This window comes from Palaemon carinicauda, chromosome 25 (genome assembly GCF_036898095.1).
Source record: "Palaemon carinicauda isolate YSFRI2023 chromosome 25, ASM3689809v2, whole genome shotgun sequence".
In the NCBI taxonomy this organism is placed as follows: Eukaryota; Metazoa; Arthropoda; class Malacostraca; order Decapoda; family Palaemonidae; genus Palaemon; species Palaemon carinicauda.
In genome coordinates, this window is record NC_090749.1 from 23,842,545 (window position 1) to 23,863,601 (window position 21,057).

Here is a 21,057-nt window from a genome sequence, read left to right on the forward strand (position 1 = left end):
CAAAGCCGGTGAAATTCTACAAAATATCATTTATGTCATTTGGAATGTGTTTGCCCTGATGTGTCAGGAAGTAATGTGGTGTCAGTAATTGAACTATTTTGATGAGCTCTGCAAGGAAAGCCATGTATCATTATTATTATTATTATTAGGATTACCTTTTAGGGGAATGCTATTGTCTTTTGGTATTATTATTATTATTATTATTATTCTTTCAGCACGTTTTTTTCGCAAGAAATCTGAAATTATTATCATAGGTAGCCTATGGTAAGAATATGCCACAGACCCAGTTTAAGTGACCTTGACCTACTTTTTAAGGTCACAGGGGCTTTTAAAGGCAAAATTTGAAAAATTTGAAATTGACATTAGGCCTAAAGTATAAGCCGTATGGCTAAGGGCCTTATGGACAACGATACAGAGGTAAATCCCCAGATGTTACCCTACTTTGATGCAAGTAGGTCAAGGTCAAGGTCGCTAATGGCCAAACCGGGTCAAAACATGTATGTTTCTAAGACCTCAAAAACTGGAAGGCCCAGAGCCCTGATCTTAGTGGCATATGATGCCCTATATATTTATCTAAGGTTAGCTTAACTTTTGTAGCGACTGCTTAATTACTTTTTTTAATATATATTTTTTACTATTTTTGACATTGCAGAAATCCTGAGTTTGGATATTTCTCCATGAAATACTGGTTTTTTGGTCATAGCATGCTATAGTAGACTACCCCAAACATATGCATAAAACCTCCAAATCAAATATCAAATTTGATCTTGACCCTCAATTTGACCTTGACGCCTCATTTTCAAGGTTAAATGGCTATTTCATGGAAAAAATTCGACGTGGGCTAAAAGTGATGTTTTGTTGACTACACGCCCCCCACGTCCCATTCGCACATGTTCTTTCCGAATATGAGGTCATATTTAACCCGTGACCCTCACATGACCTTGTAAGTGCCCATTGTCTTCAAGCTCAAAGATTAATTTCTCTATATTTTTCATTTTTGCCTATGTTTTACCTCCATATACCTGCTATTATACAGATAAATTGCTTTAGAATAGTTTGTTAACATAACTCAAAATTCAGTTAAGGGGTCATTAGACCAATAAACCTTTACACAATATCTTTTACTGATTGACAAAAGCATTTCCACCCCTATTTTGCAGGGGAATCCTCTACCACTGGCTTTAGCCAGTCGCAGTCTAGTTATTATTATTATTATTATTATTATTATTATTATTATTATTATTATTATTATTATTATTACTAGCCAAGTAACAACCCTAGTTGGAAAAGCAGTATGCTATAAGCCCAGCAGGGAAATGTATTAAAGAAATTTTGAGGGGAATGAAGAAACAGTCAGTGAGTCTCTAAGTTTAGTCCAATAAGAGAGAGAGAGAGAAGAAGAGAATTCAATTGTTCCTGAATATATTTGATGCAAAACCCGAGGGTCTAGTGGCAGCGACACTCAATCCTCCATCGAGAGAGACTGAGTTCGATTCCAGGATGAAGGAGGATGGATTCTACATTGCTTATTCTTCATTATGATTCATCATTCATGAATTTCAAGGAATAATTTCATTATGAAATGATGACTCATGTTCTAATTGTACTCATATCAACCTACAATTATACCTATTCTTGCGTCATAGGACCAACTGTTTCGAAATGTATTCATTCATATATGCAGGTGTGTATGTACTGTATGTATAACTATGGAGGAAATGACTTTATACATGATTGTTCCATCAAATATCATATATGCTTTGCATGTTCATATATGTCATTGTGTACAAATCAATGCATTTTACGATGTTTGATGTTACGCTTTATTTGTGTTCAATTAGTCCTTGAATATCAAAGCATTTTGGGATTTAATTCTTCGGAGATTTAAAAGATATTCAAAATAAAAGTGTCAGTCTCATTTCATTTTAACTAAAATTTTAATTGCCATAATAATACAAAACTATACGACTCATTCAGTATTCTAAAGCCATTGAGTATGGATGTGGTAGTGACATGGCTATATGTTTGTTCTCCTATGAAAAATAAACTCATATATAAATTTCGAAGATTTCTTATAGGTTTTCTTTTGTATAATGCTATGGTGGACAAATAACAATGACATATTTGAGAAAACCCAGAGGAAATAAGCCTGACTCTCCTTCGAAGGACATCTTTGACTCCAAGAAGCAACAGATCAAATTGTTTGAAGGTCAATCCAGTTGGGGAGGGGAAATTCAATTGCAAACCTGTTTGCCAAGAATTTCCCAGTAGACAAAAATAGACTTTTATTTAGGTTTACGCTTCGAATAAATTCTGTTGCTGAGACTGGTTCTCTTTTTGAATAAAGATATATAGCAATAATAACGAGACACTTTCGTTGCCAAAAAGTTACTATTCCTGAAGATATAAATATTAACTCAGAAAGGAGGAAACCATATGTGTTTGCGTATGTATGGGTTTTAGAGAGAGAGAGAGAGAGAGAGAGAGAGAGAGAGAGAGAGAGAGAGAGAGAGAGAGAGAGAGAGAGAGTAGGTAACCTGCAAATAAATAAAAATGGTCGTGGGAATGTGGGTTTCTTCTCAACATGGACATGATAAACATCCAGTGAGAGAGAGAGAACCTACAAATAAATAAAAACGTTCGTTGAAATGTGGGTATCTCCTCAACACCTACATAATAAACTATCAGAGAGAGAGAGAGAGAGAGAGAGAGAGAGAGAGAGAGAGAGAGAGAGAGAGAGAGAGAGAGATATCGGGGATCATAATTACTATTTATTATGTGGTGCTTGATTACCGAGTGTCTTTTTCCATTACTTTGTTGAGGGGATGGGGTTGCGAGGCTCATACTCTTGACTATAAGAAGGATTTGGATATTTTGTACGAGTGACTTCCTGGGCGTTAATCAAAGGTGACTCCACATCAAGGCAACAATGAAAGTTTAGTATAAAATAAATTAAAAGTCAAAGAAAATGTATTTAACAAATGCTCCAACATATTTCCGAATTAGTCCCACTTTTTTTCACATTTATACAAACTGTTTTATTCCATCTAAATAAATAGAATTTCAGTTGCCTTATTTCCCATGATCTAATGAATTATGGAGAAGAGTTTCTATGATTTTAAGTAATGACATCATATTGTAGAAGACTGACTACAGAGTATTTCTCCAAGGTTCTTTCCAAATTAGTTTTCTGCATACGAACATATTATCAAGAAAGCTCAGTCAATAAATAAAATAAATATCCGGGATTAAATTTCTGAAAAATTACCTAACATAAAAGAATTTTATTCTCTTACTCTAAATGGAGACACTGAGTATCCTCCATATCATTGAAAACCAGAAAGAAATAAAGAAATGAGTTATTTGACACCATCACTATGAGTAGTTTCACTTCAAAACAGTTATCCACAAATAAAGATAAGGAAGGTTACATGATTCCACTTTCCGCTAGTCTTTGGAAAACTTCCTTACACACGGCACAACTATGTGGCCTCAGAGGTAAAGTATGGGATCCATAAAGGCTTATACAGACTCTGATGACAGTTGTGCTATTGGAAACGTCTCTGCCTAGCGATCTGCTGGACTGGGATTTGAGACCTGCTTAAACTCGGTAGTTTCTTGTATTGTCTGCAAAGTCCCCACCATTGTGAGCTAAGGATGGGGTGTTTAGGGAGAGTATATAGGTCTACCTGCTGAGTCATTAGTAGCCATTGCCTGGCCCTCCCTGGTCCTAGCTTGAGTAGAAAGGGTCTCAATTTTGGCGCAAATCATATGTATATAAGGTCAGTCTCCAGGGCATTGTTCTACTCGCTAGGGCATTGTCATTGTTCCTTGTCTTTGCCATTCATGAGTGACCTTTAAACATTTAAGAGAGGATATGTATGTTTTCCCTCTCGCTATAAACCTTCACGAGAGATAATTATGTCTTTTCTTTGGAGTATCAACTACATATCTTGATTAATGTGTCTTTAAATCTTCTGTCTTCGAATGATGGAGAGGAAATAACCAACGGTGTCAAGTGAGCGTCCTTCCTTGTGATAACGACAATCCCATTACAATTATTGTAGTAAAATTAAGGGTTTCTTTTGATTCAATCTATCCTTATCCTTCTTATACTTTATCAACCGAATTACTCTTCCTGTTATGTAACTCAGGACAATAAATTCTTGTTCAGATGGTTTTACACAAAAACTTTCTCCTTTCTGTGTCTCCGTCTGTTCATTAAAACATGAAGTGGAATGGAAGGGAGAGGAGAACTCAGAGTTGATTGAGTGGAGACACACTCATTCGTCAGACTGTTGGTAATTGTCTCGTCTCTGCATAAGGAAAATTCTATTTCAACAAAGATTTGGAGAACAAAAACATAAAGTTACAAAGATAGACAGATAGACATACACGCACTCGCACACAAATACACATATGCAACAACAATTATATGTCAGTGGCGTTTAATAATCGAAGACAGAATTTCTGTCAGATTAATACTATGTCTGATGCTATTAGAAATATGGATCCTGTCAGGAAAACGACCCCTTTATTGTAGAGACAGCAGTAGGAAATAATCTATATATTAATATATATATATATATATATATATATATATATATATATATATATATATATATATATATATATATATATATATATATATATATATATATATATATATATGTGTGTGTGTGTGTGTATATGTATACATATATATATATATATATATATATATATATATATATATATATATATATATATATATATATATATATATATATATGTGTGTGTGTGTGTATATATATATATATATATATATATATATATATATATATATATATATATATATATATATATATCATATTATTATTATTATTATTATTATTATTACTTGCCAAGCTACAACCCTAGTTAGAAAATCAAGGTGCAATAAGCCCAGGGACCCTAACAGGGAAAATAGTCCAGTAAGGAAATAAACAAGGAAAGATAGTATAAACGGATTTTGAGCGAAGCGAAAAATCTATTTTTGGGTGAGATAGCCATGGCGTCCTGATGGAAGGTTCCTGTTTGGTAGCTTCCTTGGGTATAAGACTACTAAGATATTCCCAGAGAATTTAACCACAGGTTATCACAGAATTCTAACTTCTGGAGTGAGTATCTCAAAGGTTTCCCTTTAAGACATCGTAATACAACAGGGGACACGCATGTCTGAACGTGCCACATAGCTATCTTCACCCCGAACAGAGTTAATGCTTCGGTGTGTAAGGGCTGAGAATAGCTGGGAGCCGTTCCACAGCTAATCTCACTCGTGGCTACTACTGATACTCGAGACGTAAACAAACGGACGCCATTGCTCTGATGACGTCACGTCTTTATCCTGACGCCAGTTGCTGCCCATCACCATGATACAATTGTGTAGGGTGGGAACAAAACTGGACGAAGTAGTAGGGAGGGTCCATCAGGACGCCATGGCTATCTCACCCAAAAATAGATTTTTCGCTTCGCTCAAATCCGTTTTTTGGGCTCAAGCCATGGCGTCCTGATGGAAGAGTACCAGAGAATCAATGTATCGTGGTAGATTTTCCCCCAGTGTTAAGTGCCTAGGCATTGACAAAACAGCAAAGTAATCTTAGGTAAAGAACCATAGGAACGAAGTATCCTGCCCCCCATTGGTAGGAAGTTCCCATGGGCTATGCCGACGTCAAAGTGGTATTGAAGGGCTATTCATCCTGACAGAAGAACTTTAAGAACTTAGAGATGAAGCAGAATGTTTGATATTTGTATAGGAACATTCTGAATTAGACCAGTGGTGGTTGGGCACTGTGTATAGAGTTCATCTCTTGGTTATCAGAAGTAAGTATTCGTGTAGGAACCTTACTGAGACAGGGTGAATATAATTTAGGATTAGACATCCTAAATTCTTCATGACCATAAGAGAGGAGGAATAAATAAAACTATGACAGTATGTATTTCATAGTAGGTAGGAGCTGAAAGAGACGCATAAGTAATAAAATAGAAATTTTATTTCACAATGCAGAAATTAAATAATTTACAGCAAAAGTAAAGTTCATTTACAGTAATAATAATGTACATAGAAATAAAGGCTTGCTCTTGAATCTGAAAAGGAATTTCAGGATTAGTAGGTACTCGTTCTCGAGGAACGCAAGTCTTTAAACAACACATCATGCTCAAGGCATGCGGCACTTGTGTGACACTATGACATTTCACCTGGGATAAGAACAGTTATAAAAGCACTAAGTGTTTTTAGACATCACTATGAATCGCTCGAGGGTCAACATAGGCACCCGAAGAGTTAGAGTCCCAAGTAACTCACTGTTCTACGCAGAGTTAGGTGCAGGTTTCATAACACTACCTGCGGCTACCACAAAATGTTTGACTTCGTGCACTTGTTTCGCATAATGTTTAAAGAAAACTCGCGAGGACTTCCAGCCCGTAAAGTTTTTAAGGCTTTCAAAGTCCATGCTCTGAAAGAAGTTCAGAGAAGATGCCACTTTTCTAGGATCATGACCAGCGGGTGTACTGTTCGGATCCGCTCTGCGAATGAAGTAGGTGATTTTCGCTCTTAATTGTTTCAGTGACAGGTCGCTGCCCGATGTTTCTCCTTTGAAGAGTTGGCCTCCACCAAAGTTCGAAGTTCTGCGAAGATAGACCTTGAGACTCTCTACTGGACATAGAGAGACATCCTCCTTCAGGGGGCATATTCTCCAAGGGCCCCATCTTTTGGTGGGTAATTCGTTTTTAGCGGAGAAACGTCGGATCAGGGGAGAGGGTCACTTCTCCTGAATCGGCAAACAGGATGTGTCCCTCTTCTCTTGATAATGCCACTATTTCGCTGACTCGAGCTCCCGAGGCGAGAGCAAATAAAAATATAACTTTCTGAGTCAGATCCTTGAGGGGGCATGAATCGTTGTCCAAGTTGGAGGCGAAATGGAGTACCTTGTCTAGTGACCAGGAGATCGGTTTCGGAGGGGGTGCTGGGCGTAGGCGAGCACATGCTTTTGGTAATTTGTTAAAGATGTCGTTGGACAGATCAATTTGGAAAGCATATAGAATTGGTCTAGTCAAGGCCGATTTGCAGGTTGAAATCGTATTGGCTGCTAATCCTTGTCCATGAAGGTGAATGAAGAAGGACATACAGAAATCAATGGTGATTTCTTTAGGATTTTTTGCCTTGACAAAGGAGACCCATTTCCTCCAGGATGATTCATATTGCCGTCTCGTGGATTCGGTCTTGTATTCCTCTAGGAAGTCTAGACTTTTCTTCGAGATCCCAAACCTCTTCTTTGCGGCAAGGGAGAGAAAATCATGAGATGAAGGTCCTTGATTTTCGATGATGAAGCGAAGACAGTCGACTTCTGTACTTGTTGAGAGAGAACTGGGCCCGGGAGAGGGATCAGCTTGGGCTGCAGCTCCAGGACCAGGGGGTACCAGTTGCTCCGGGGCCACTTGGGAGCCACTAGGGCCGCTGTCCCTTTGAAGGTTCTCAGTTTGGAGAGGACTTTCAACAGAAGGTTGGTGGGAGGGAACAGGTATATCTTGGACCATCTGTTCCAGTCCAGTGACATGGCGTCCACCGCTTCTGCTTTGGGGTCCTCGTACGGGGCTACGTACAGAGGAAGTTGATTGTTGTCGCTCGTTGCAAAGAGATCTATCTGGAGTTCTGGGACTTGATGAGAGATGAAGGAGAATGATCTTGCGTCTAGAGACCATTCCGACTCTATCGGGTTTGTCCGAGATAGAGCATCCGCTGTCACATTGCGGAATCCTTGTAGGTGAACTGCAGACAGGTGCCACTTCTTCTTCTCCGCCAGACGGAAGATTGGGAGAAGCACCTGATTTATCTGGGGCGATCTTGAGCCTTGGCGATTGAGACAACGAACTACCACCGAGTTGTCTAGGGTTAGACGGATGTGGATCGAGGGCGGCGGGGATAACTTCTTCAGAGTTAGAAGGACCGCCATGGCCTCCAAGATGTTTATGTGGAACGTCTTGAATAGTGGAGACCAGGTCCTTGAGCCTGTTTCAGGTGGGAGTGACCTCCCCAGCCTTCCAGTGAGGCATCCGTGTGGATGTTGAGTGATGGAGGAGGGTGTTGGAGAGGAATGGACCTTTTCAGGGCCTTTGCTTCCGACCACGGCTTTAGGAGGCGTCGAAGTCTGTTTGGAAGCCGTCTCTTGAGGTCTCTTCGAGCGATGGATGCCGAGCGTCTCCAGACTCCCGCGGCATCCTTTAGCTGTGCGCGAAGCACTGGGTTTGTCACTGAGGCGAATTGTAGAGAGCCTAGAACTCGTTCCTGCTGTCGTCTTGAAATGCGTTTGGATTTCAGTAGTCGCTTGACAGACCCTGCTATTTCCTTCCTTTTCTTCTGGGGGATGGAAAGGCGGTGTGACTGAAGATTCCAGTGGATTCCCAACCACTGAAACTTCTGAGCTGGAGAGAGGCGAGATTTCTTCTCGTTGATCTTGAATCCCAGGTGTTCTAGGTACTGGGTAACTTCGTTGCAAGACTTTGCACACTCTTCGGGCGATGGAGCCCAGACTAGCCAGTCGTCGAGGTAGGCCATCACCTGGACGTTTCTTAGGCGGAGCTGTTGTACTATGGCATCCGCCAGCTTTGTGAAGATCCGAGGGGCCACGTTGAGGCCGAAGGGCATGGCCCTGAAGGCGTAGCTTTTCCTTTGGAGTCGAAATCCTAGGTAGGAGGAAGCGTGATGGTTCATTGGAATGTGCCAATAGGCATCCGCCAGGTCTATAGAGACCGTGTAGGAACCTTGAGGCAGAAGGGTCCTTATTTGTTGAAGCGTCAGCATCTTGAATTTGTTGTTCTCTATGAACTTGTTGAGGGGGGATAAGTCCAGAATGACTCTGAGTTTGTCTGAGTCCTTCTTGGGAACGCAAAACAGTCTCCCTTGGAACCTGGTGGACTTTACCTTCCTTATCACCTTCTTGTTCAAGAGGTCTAGAACATATTCTTCCAGAATGGGGGTCGATTGTTGGAAGAACCGCTGGAAGATTGGGGGTGGTTGCGTCCAACTCCAGCCTAGACCGTTCTTGATGATGCTGTGTGCCCAGGGATCGAAGGTCCAACGATCCTGGAATTGGCGGAGTCTTCCTCCCACCGGAAGCACTTCATTGCTTCTGGTGTCCCGAGGACTTGTTGCCTCGGCCGCTAGCTCCCTTTCCTCCTCTACCTCTGGAGGGACGACGAGATGCGTCTCTGCTTGCACCCCTGGACGAGCCTCTACCTTTGGCATGAAAGGTAGTGGATGGTTGCTCAAAGGCAGGGGTGAAGACCGGTGACTGTGACAACACCGGTTGGGGGACCAATTGAAAGGTCTGTTGTGGTTGGGCAACCACTTGGGAGGTAGCGGGTCCCGGAAACTGACGTCGTTGCTGACGTTGCTGGGGTTTTGGCTTTTGCGGTTTCCTCTTAGGCTGAGGTCCATCGTCCTGAGAGGGTTTCCTTTTTCTGGACATGCCCCACTTGTGGAGAAGGTTCCTATTCTCCGTGGCGGCTCTGTCAGTTATTTCCTTGACAAGGTCAGAAGGAAACAGGTGCTTTCCCCAGATGTTGGAGGAAATCAGCCTCCGGGGTTCGTGTTTCACGGTGGCACCGGCAAACACGAATTCACGACAGGCTCTACGAGCCTTTATGAAGTGGTACAAGTCCTTCATTACTGTCAGTAAGTGGGATTTGGCTAGTACCATGTAGTGATCTGGTACTCTTGTGTCACAGGCCATCACTTCCAGTTGGACTTGATGAGAAAGAGATGCCGAAAGCCTCTCCTTCGTGTCTTGTTCCCGGCGAAGGAGGTGATCGTTGAGCTTAGGGAGGTCTTCATTAAACTGACGTCCGGCGACGTCAGGATCGAGCCTACCCACGACGAAAGTATGCTGAACATCTTTCCAGTGTCGAGCGTCAGGGGGGGTCACGATGGAGAAGGGTCTGCACTCCTCCAGTGCAGGGCAGGGTTTCCCTTCTTCCGCCGCTTTAAGGCATGCAGCTAAGGCCTTTTCCAAGAAAGGAAGAACCGCAGTGTCAGGTGCGACGTATGTAGGATGCTTCTTGCTCAAGGCTGGAAGCTTAGAGCAGGTAAAGCCCCTACTCTTAAATGCGGAGGCTAGCATAGCCTGGGCCTTTGCGAGATCGAACACTATCTCTTCTTTAGGTTCGGTCTCTTCCTTCGAGGCAGGTTCGGAACGAAGCCGGACGTAACAGTCCGGGTAGGCCTCGAAGCTTGGGAAGAACTCCACATCTTCCAACGGGACCGTGCCGATCTTGTCACTAACAAAGATCCTGCCGGTCGCAATAACCATATGCTCTGCATACCTCCACGGGTTGGCATGAGAGCAAGCTGGGAGATCCTTGACCGAAATCTTCTTCGGTTCTCTGGATCCAATCATTGACCTGATGGACTCCTGGTTCTCCTTCAGCCTGTCGTCCATGACAGCTCTAATCAGCCGGATCAGTTCTTGGGTAGAAGAGGAAGGATCCGGAGTCGAGGAGGTAGACGGAATGGACATTTCCGTCGGTGTAGGAGTAGGAGGAGGGATGGACGAGGGAGCAGCTCCAAGCTCCGACTCGGTGTATTCCACCTTGTCTTCGTCCTCTTCGGCTCCTTGAGCCATAAGCGTCTTCTCCGTGTCTTCCGAGACGTCTGAGATCTGTTCATCATCCTCGGAATCTAAATGACACTCGTGCATGGACTGAGCCATGACCACATCAGGTTCCACCGTAATTTGGACAGTGGGGATTGCTTCTTTTGGAACCACTGAGTCAGGGGAGGCCTTAGGGAACAACAGGGACCTCAGTTCTTCGGTGGCCAGGTACGGTCCAGTAGCATTTTTCTGAAAGCCACGCACCCACTTGCGCAGCTTTTCACGAGAAATGTCTCTAACCTCCGCTGAGGGAGGGTTATGGAAGGCCTCAACTAGGTGGGCCTGGCAGACTGTACAATCCAGTGGATTCCAGAACTTCAAATCCCCTTTCTTGTCTGCACAAGGGGCGTGAGTCCTGCAAGCCGTATGCCCGTAAAACTGCGGGCGTTTCACAGCGCAGAAGGCGAAGTCACACTTCATCTGCTCCTCCTGTGGAAGAAAGAGAAAATGAGTATGGGGGAGTCATAAGAATGGCTCTTAAACTAAGTTAATATTAATCATTAATTTTAACTTAAAGAAGGTGTGATGCATAGAGAATGAAAACAGTAAAGGAGAACACGCTCCATGCATCTCGCCCGGCTGGTTACCATAAGCTTGGTCCTGGGATAATCCAAATGACCGAGATCATTGGATATAGTTTCCTAGGATTCCCAGTATTTTGGAACTCCATGGAAAACCAAGGACAAGATTGGGATCGAATTCATTCGGTTCCCAGTTAAGAGCCAGAAGGCCTCATTAAAGGTAACTGCTTCTGGCAACCAGCCGTGCTAAGATGCACATAGCATGCTGGAATTAGAAGAATGCAAAGAGACAGCATGATCACTAATAGAGCAGTACTAGGTACTGATCTTAAAAGCAAAAGCAGCTTATCTGTTTGCCATGTAGGGCTATCCTAGTCTTCTGATAGCTACAGTGAGGGGGTGCAAGTATTCTTGACGCCTCCGAGGCATCCGGCAAGCCGCCGGCATGCCGGAGCTCGCTCCAGCATAGATTCTGGCATTAGAACAGACAATTTTCAAAAGTCAGTTAGATACCAGGATGGCGGCCGCCGGCACAACGGCGGAACGCCGGCAGGAAGCGGCGGCTCCGGCAGTCGGAGGATGCCAGGTTGGTGACTGGGATAAGGATGGTACAGGTAGTATCGGGTTGCCGGCAGTATATGCCGGCACTCCGGTGATCGACCGGCAGGCGGACGATTAGATAGGAGTAGGAGAGCCGCCGGTAGTAGCCGGCGGCAGCCGGCAGTCCCTCGGTACACGGGGGGCTGGCGGCAAGGGTAGGGATGTCACCAAGAAGGAGGCAGGTATTGCCGACAGTAGAGGAGGCAAGAGACCGGCACCCGGATAGATAGAGAGACAGGGGGAGGGGGGAAGGGATGCAGGAAGTACCGTCAGGGTTCCAGACATCCCTCCCCCTCCCTGAGAGGGTGTACCCATGATAGAGGCAGGCTCTAACATCCATGAGCAGGGGTCACTAGGGACCGGGAGCTAGGTAGCCCAAGGGAGGGCTAGGGAACACCCAAGAGGGGGGGGGGAGACTCCCATATGCAGAACTATACTAGTAACTAACCTTATAGGACACTATGAAGGTATATGTACCAGAGCGGACTGCACAAGGAAGCTCGGGTAGCCCTACTCATCCACCCTAAGGAGGAGTTGTAGGACAGGGGACAGATGAGTATAAACTAACCTAAGCATAGGCTAGGCTATACAAGAGATAGGTGGGGAGGGAGAAGAGAGAGGTCTTCCCAGGAAGGGTTTCTGTACCAGAGCGGCCACTAAGGGAAGGGAGGACACTCCCTAACCTAAGATCAGGCTGATCGGCTAAAACGGTGCAAGAGTACAGTTTCAGCATGGAACAGAGAAACCTTCCTAACCCGACCTAGAACAGGGCTAAAGGTCCTGAACTAGGCAAGGAAGAAGACATATCGCTATCGCAGGAAAGTCATAGACTATCCTAGCCATAGAGGTAGGCTAGCCTAACCTCACTCTCAGACGCAATCCTAAAGGGGGTTCATTCCTTTAGGGAGGACCGAGAGGCGATATATACTCTATTAGACAATTAATCCCTTTACTCAGAAAAGGGATCAAGGCTAAATAGAGGGAAAGCCAAGGCAGGGGATGAAGGAAGCATATAGGGGTCCTAAGGTTAGGTTAGGCTAGAAAGAATCACTGACTAGCCTATCCCCTATATGGTCCCTGAAGGCGAAAACATTTGCATCACTGTCAAAAGTATTGTAAAATAATAATGCCACTATCTTCATAACTTAGTCTAGGATCACTAATAAATCATGCATGAACACTTGTAAGTAGGCTCCTGGCCTGGGGGCTATAGTAGCCGACTGGTATGAGGTCAATCGATGACCGATAAAAAGCGTCTAAACACGATATAAAAGTTCCTAGCTATGAAGACTAAATAAACTAATGTATTCGATTAGTATATAATGCCGGAAGCGTTGTTGTGGCTAACTAAATAAGACATGCAAAACAACAACGACGCCATAAAATGGCGGGTCCGGTAGAGGCACAGCTCTGCCACAAAACATCAATTATTTCGCAAAATAATATTTACTTTACGGCCAGAGCTTAATTAAACAATACTGGAACCTTGTACTCAACTTTCCAGAAGAAGGCGAGGCTGAAGGTAACGACATAGCGAAGATGCAAAGCGATAAAGATAACACAAGGGAAAATCCGTCTAAGTAGGGCAGCTACTAAACAAAGGATAAAGACGGGCGTGACGTCATCAGAGCAATGGCGTCCGTTTGTTTACGTCTCGAGTATCAGTAGTAGCCACGAGTGAGATTAGCTGTGGAACGGCTCCCAGCTATTCTCAGCCCTTACACACCGAAGCATTAACTCTGTTCGGGGTGAAGATAGCTATGTGGCACGTTCAGACATGCGTGTCCCCTGTTGTATTACGATGTCTTAAAGGGAAACCTTTGAGATACTCGCTCCAGAAGTTAGAATTCTGTGATAACCTGTGGTTAAATTCTCTGGGAATATCTTAGTAGTCTTATACCCAAGGAAGCTACCAAACAGGAACCTTCCATCAGGACGCCATGGCTTGAGCCCAAAAAATATATTTGATTCAACATATCAACAATAAAAAATTGACAATGCAGATGGGATACCCCTGGATAATTACTAATAATTATTTACTCATTTACAGGTGAGTAATATGCTGAAATCAACAGACAATCAACCAACATGAGATATAAAATTGCCGATGACCGATGACGAATACACCAGAAATCATAGAGCAGCAGAAGAAAAATTTATTGCAAGAGAAGCAAAAGAAAAAGGCCAATGGGGATTTCCTATGCAGCCGACCAAAAGAATTTCATCAAACACTAACAAACAAAACAAGAAAACAAAGTGAATTCTAAAGTTGGGTAGTATACAAAAAAAGGTAGGAAGTTACAAGGTGACTTTAGAACAGTAGCCTAACCTATTCAAGGTATCAAGGTAAGCAGTCAAAATGCCTCTTTGACATTGAACATCCTGAACGATTTAGCTCACAGCTGAACCCAATTCTGTTGCAACACGATGGCAAGAGTGGTGTAAGGAATTTAAGATTTTGTAAGGACAGTGAGACAAGCGTCACCAAGATCAACTAATACTTTATTCAAATGTGCATGGGAGTATATTACAAGGTGCGGACGGAAAGGTAGGATGGCGCTGGCGCCAAATCAGATTGAATTGCCTGCCAAAATATATGTGTTTTCTTACACTTACAAATACACGAATTATGAGTTAACAGAAACATGTAATGAAATGATACATATGTCAAAATGTAGCTCTGATAGAGCGGAATACATATACATGGGAAACCACGGTGTGGCGAAAGGAGAATTCAAATAAATAAACAGTTCGTTGAATTTCTGGACGACGAAGGGAGCAGTGTCCTTACAAGTACACCCCCCCCCCAAGACATCGGGCGGCGTAGAGGGCTGGTGATCAATCTTCGTATCTTTTCGGGCGTCGGATGTTCCTCTTGTTTTTGAACGGAGTGGCGCGCCGGTGGTTGGCGTAAGGATCTCTTCCTCTTGTCCGCGTTTGATGATTTTTCTTTCGTTGGCCGCCTTTTTTTGAGGTGGAACTCTGGATCTGCCAGGTCCGGCGAAGGCGGTGTCGCTTCCTTCGAGAAACGCTGGTTTCACGCGGTCTATTGAGACCCAGTACTCTTAGCCATGGACGTCGAGAAGGAAGGCTTTCGTTGTCTTCTTAATTACCCGGTAGGGGTCTCGATAAGGTCTAGTTAGTGGTTGTCGATAAGCGTAGACACGGACGAAAACGTACCCGCAGTCATCCTGGTTTTTTGGCTTGAAGTGCTTGGTTCTGTCTTGGTAAGTTTTGAGACATGGCCTGAACTTCCTGGCGATGTCCCTTAGGTGATCCAACTGCATGTCGTCGGTTGATGAGGGAAAGAATTCGCCAGGAACTGCGAGCGCCTCCCCGTAAACCTTTTCGGCAGGCGAAGGTTCGCCGTCTGCGTGAGGGGCGGTGCGAAGGCCGAGGAGTACCCAAGGAAGTCGTGATTTCCAGTCCCCGTCGGTGCAGCTCGCCATCAGGGACGCCTTGAGGGCGCGGTGAGTTCTTTCGACCATGCCATTTGCCGCGGGGTTGTATGCCGTGGTGCTGTGGAGCGTCGTCCCCATCAGGTTCGCCAAAGCGAGTCATATTTCTGAGAGGAAAGCGAGCCTCTGTCTGTCGTGATGTCGTCAGGGACGCCAAACCTGCTCACCCAGCTTGACAGGAGGGCTTCGGCACATGCTTGAGTCGTAGCTTCGGTCATCGGCGATGCCACCAACCACCTCGTGGAGCGATCGATGATCGTAAGCAGATAGCGAGCACATCCAGAAAGGGGCAATGGTCCCACGACGTCGATGTGTATGTGACCGAAACGTCTTTTTGGCTGGGGAAAATCGCCTACCCCCGATTCGTTGTGACGGCTGACTTTGCTTGACTGGCAGTTGATGCATGACTTCGCCCATTCCCGGGTATCCTTTTTTATCCCTGGCCAGACAAACTTTTCAGACAGAAGGCGAGCGGTGGTGCATCCTGAGGGGTGTGTAAGTCCATGGATGATATCGAATATTTTCCTTCTGCAGGAGGCTGGTATCCAGGGACGAGGGCGGCCGGTGCTGGTGTCGCAAGGAATAGTTACTCCTGCTGGTCCGAGGGGAATCGCACTTATCTTGAGCGCGCATGGCCCCGCCAGGTGATCCTGTGCTTCTCGGTCGGTGCGATTCCCAGGATGATTGCGTCAAATTCAATCCTTGAAAGGGCGTCCGCGACTGGGTTTTTCTTTCCTGGGACGTAACGTATGGTGCACCCGAATTCGGCGATTGATGTGAGATGACATTGTTGTCGGGAGGACCATGCGTCTGTCGATTTCGTGAAAGCGTGTACGAGGGGTTGATGGTCCGTCGCGATTGTGAAGGGAGTGCCCTCCAAGATGGGCCTGAAGTGGCGGACGGCGAGGAGTTCCCTATCGAAGGTGCTGTATCTTGTTTCGGCGGGTTTCAATTTCTTGCTGAAGAATGCCAGCGGTTGAGGAGAACCATCGACGAGTTGTTCCAGCACAGCCCCACAGGCGACGTTGCTGACGTCGGTCGTTTGTCGCAGGGGCGCGTTGTCGTCGAAATGAGCCAGGGTGGTGGCATTCGCGAGGGCATCCTTCGTCCGGGCGAATGCCTGTTGCTGGGGCAAACCCCACTTGAGTTTTTTTGCTTTTCCTTTCAGGACGTTGTCGAGGGGTGACAGGGTTTGTGCGATGTTGGGGATGAAGCGCCTGTAGTAATTGACCATCTACAGGAACTCCTGAAGTTGGCGGATGGTCGTAGGTATCAGGAACTTTCTGATGGCGTCGACCTTGGTTGTCATGGGTTTTACCCCGCATGAGGATACGCGGTGACCAAGGAAATCCACTCCTTCCGCACTGAACGTGCATTTGTCGAAACGTACGACCAGGCCGTTCTCCTGTAGGCGTTTGAGGACGGTGCGGACGTGACTCCGGTGTTCCTCCTTGGTTTTCGTGAATATCAGGATGTCGTCGACGTAGCAGACGCAGAAAGGTAGGTCACCCAGAATGCTATCCATTAGTCGTTGGAAGGTCGCCCCAGCGTTGCGTAGACCAAAGGTTGAGTATGCGAAGGAGTAGGATCCGAACGGCGTTACAATGGCAGTTTTCGGGATGTCTTCCGGAAATACGGGGACCTGGAAATAAGACTTGAGGAGGTCCATCTTGGTAAAATACTTCGCGCCGTGCAATGCGTTCGTTAGGTCCTGCATGTTGGGCAGAGGGTAGTGATCGGGCGTTGTGATGAGGTTGAGGCGCCTGTAGAACGTCCTGCATGTTGGGCAGCGAGAAGTGATCGGGCGTTGTGATGAAGTTGAGGCGCCTGTAGTCGCCGCAAGGTCTCCAGGACCCTTCCGGCTTTTTTACCATGTGCAGGGGTGATACACAGGGGCTTGATGCTTTCTTACAGATATCTATGCATTCCATGTCCTCGAAGGCACGTTTGGCATCCTTCAGTTTCTGGGGCGGGAGGCGGCGAAATTTGGCATGAGTGGGAGGTCCTGTCATTGTGATGTGGTGGTAGATCCCTTACTTGGACGGGGAACCTGTCAAGTGTCGGAGCTCTGGCTTGAAAACCTCGGGAAATTCTTGTAGGAGGTCGGCGTAGGGGTGCGTCGTTACGGCAGATACGGACATTGTTGCAGGGCCGTGTTCTAGGGCGCGGGACAGGCAGGTTCCCGTGTCGATGAGACGTTTGTTAGCGACATTGACGAGGAGTCCGTGGTGGGCGAGGAAATCCGCACCGAGGAGGGGGCGATTGGAGTCAGCGATAGCGAAGGGCCAAGAATACGAACGGCCCATGATAGATATCTTGAGGGTCTTGATCCCATAGCACCGTATGGGAGATCCATTGGCGGCGATGAGTGAGGGAGCGTTTTTGTCGGGACCACGGTCTAGGTCGGACTTGGAAGGTGGGAACGTTGACTGCATTGCGCCGGTGTCTACCATGAGTCTACGGTTGGAAGTGGTATCGAGGATATAGAAACCATTCTTGTTTTGGTTAACTGCGGCTGCGATGGTGGCAGGTGGATGCTTCTGGCGTCATCTTCTAGGGAAACTGCATGGTCCTCTACATTTCTTGGCGTCGCTGCCGAACTGTTGGTGGTAGAAGCACCATGCTGGGTTAGTCCTAGGGTTCGGTCGTGTTGGTTGCGGTGGTTTCTTTCTTGATAGAACGTTGATCTCGTCGTCCTCAGGGGCCGTTGCCGAGGAGTCTATGGAAGAGCAGCTGCTGAAGGATGAGAATGAAGGCGGTGTTGACGATGATGCTCCGAGGCGAGATGCTTTGGAGGCCTCGTGGAGCTTCTGAGCCTTCGACAGGAGTTCGTTCATCGGGAGCGTGTCGGCGTCTGTCAATTGGGCCCTTACGTCCTGTGGTAGGCGTCGAAGAAAGATCTCGCGAGATAAGCTAATCTCACGTCGTCGGCCGTTGCTGTCTGTTTCGGGGAGCATAAGCAGGCCGGATAACTCGTCCCACGCCTCTACAGGAGAGGTGTCACCCATGGGCTTGCCGGCGAGGTCCAGGACTTTCTGTGCCCTTGCTGAGAGGGAGAGGGAGTAGATACCGATGAGTTTCGTTCTCAGGTCGTCATATGAAACTTGGCCGGCTTGGGCATCGAGCCATCGGGAAATCTTGTCGAATACCTCTTCAGGTATGGAGGTGAGAATGATGTCAGCTTTGGCGCAGGAGTCGCTGAGTCTAGCGACGCGGAAGAGTACGTCTGCTCTCAGGAACCAGGAAGCGGTGTTGTGTTGAGAAAAGGGCGGCAGTTTGACTTTAGGCGAGGAGGCGAGGCCGTTGGGTGCGATGGGCGTGTTGCTTCCTGCATCGTGGCCAGACGACGAGTCGGCGAGGAGGTCGGTTAAACTCATCCTACTGCCTTACATGCACCGAAGTGTGGAAGAACCAAAGGCAGGCTCACGCCTAAGGTAACGGAGTATAGAGAAGGTAGCACGGCCGTAATAAGTCCGTTAATAGCAAAGCCAAAACCGCTGATGCTACTTTCAACTCCAGGGTCACCAGTTGTAAGGACAGTGAGACAAGCGTCACCAAGATCAACTGATACTTTATTCAAATGTGCATGTGAGTATATTACAAGGTGCGGACGGAAAGGTAGGATGGCGCTGGCGCCAAATCAGATTGAATTGCCCGCCAAAATATATGTGTTTTCTTACACTTAAAAATATACGAATTATGAGTTAACAGAAACATGTAAGGAAATGATACATATGTCAAAATGTAGCTCTAATAGAACAGAGTACATATACATGGGAAACCACGGTGTGGCGAAAGGAGAATTCAAATAAATAAACAGTTTGTTGATTTTCTGGACGACGAAGGGAGCGGTGTCCTTACAATTTATTCAGAAGCATTTGGGAATATGAAGGATGCCCAAAAGAAGGCATTATTACTTCATAAAGCAATTAGAGAAGTTCGAGAAGTTTTTAAGACATTACAGCCTACAGATGACACAAGGGAAGCTGCAATTAAGGCTCTTACCACATATTTTGCTCCTGAGGTCAACAAATTTTTTTGAAAGGTATCAATTCACAGCACAGGCATATCAGAAAGAAAATGAAAGTTTAGATGCATTTAGGACTAGGCTAAAGAATTTAGCTATTTCATGTGAATTTTTTGAATTACAAAATGTTATCATAGATCAAGTTATTGCACATTGCACATCACAAGAGCTAAGAAAGAAATTATTGCAAGACAGAGATTTAACATTAGAAAAGGTATTGATAATAGGCGAAGCTTTAGAAACCTCAGATAGGCAAAGTAACATAATAGGTAGTTCTACAAGTAATAGAATGGAATATTCTAAAATTAGTGCAATAGGTTCCAAATGAAAAAACAATGAGAATCGGAGAAGAAATATATCAAAGCCTAGTCATAGAAAAGTGCTTAACACTAAGGTTCATAAATATCAGATTCAGGCCTATACACAGAAACAACAGGACAAACCCAAGTGTTATAGGTGTGGTAAAACTGATCATCTTGCATACGAAGTAAAGAAATGCCCTGTTACTGGACAAACCTGCCAAAATTGTAGAAATATGGGTCATTTTGCAACTGCTTGTAGATTCCCTAAACAGTACGCAAAGAAAATAAATGCCACAGTTTATACTATTGGTCAAGAGGATAATGCAGAAAATTTTCATGATAATTAGGATAGGTCAGAAAATTATTTTGCGTTCGCATAAATTCTGTCAATAAAAATACAAAGAAACATATCATGGTAGAAGTAATCATAAATGGTAAACCAATTTTGATGCAAGTTGACACAGCAGCCAAAGTATCAATTATGTCTGAGAAAACCGCTAAAACCACTCCTAATTTGTTATTAGAAGGTACAAATAGAGTTTTGAAAGGTTATAATGGTTTTGATATTTAGGTAATAGGTAATTCGAACGTAAAAGTATAGTACAAAGAGCAGAAATTAGAGAGAATGCCATTAACAGTAGTGTTAATGCAGAAACACAAACCCATCTGGTTGGAAAAACAATGTCGTTACTTTTGTAAGTGGTAGTTAAAAAGTTGAGAGGTGTAAACAAATTACGATTTTATCTTACTTCCTAGAATTATGAAGTCTCTTTGGCAGTTCAAGCAAGGTTTTCAAGGAGAACAGTTGTATATATTTCGTAAGGATTCATTTTGGGCACACAGATGTAAGTTTATTGACGAACTTATATATATATATATATATATATATATATATATATATATATATATATATATATATATATATATATATATATGTTTGTTTTATATGTCTTATTCATTTAAGCGTTAAAAGGCGTTAATTGGTTTATTTGTGACATTTAACATTTGATTGTCCTATAAATATGATAAAATGTGATTTAAAGTGGCAATCAAAGTGTCTTGTTTAGAAAATTATAATTTAATTAGCTTTGCAAGATGTATTAAGGTACATCATGTCACCGTTATGACTTATTGAATATTATGGGCTATTTAATAATGTACAGTATTTAAAGTTTGTAATAATTCCTTTCAGGAATGAACCTACTGCTACTGTTACTACTGTTACTACTGTTACTACTACTACTGTTAATGGAATAAAGGACAAAGTTGAGTTTCTGAGTTTGTATCGCCCATAACAAGTAGTAAAAGGTAAAAAACAACCTTTGCTAGGTTTGGATTGGCTACTTACTCACTTACTTATTCCACTCCCAGGTAGGCTTTCAGCCTGTCAGTGAAATCAGTTGTCTTCACTCAATTCTGTTTTCAAAAATTTCATCTCTTCTCAGCTGTACAAGTGTTGGCATGTTGTTCTTTGTCAGAATC

The 21,057-nt window shown here is 44.3% G+C and overlaps 1 protein-coding gene across 1 annotated transcript; it reads left to right on the plus strand.

Annotated features, from left to right (window-relative positions):
- Positions 1–384: 384 nt before the first annotated feature.
- LOC137618934 (uncharacterized) lies at positions 385–19,922 on the plus strand. Its single transcript, XM_068349138.1, has 3 exons — positions 385–451; positions 19,306–19,487; positions 19,683–19,922. The coding sequence occupies exons 1-3, from the start codon at positions 385–387 to the stop codon at positions 19,920–19,922; spliced, it is 489 nt and encodes a 162-aa protein (XP_068205239.1).
- Positions 19,923–21,057: the final 1,135 nt, after the last annotated feature.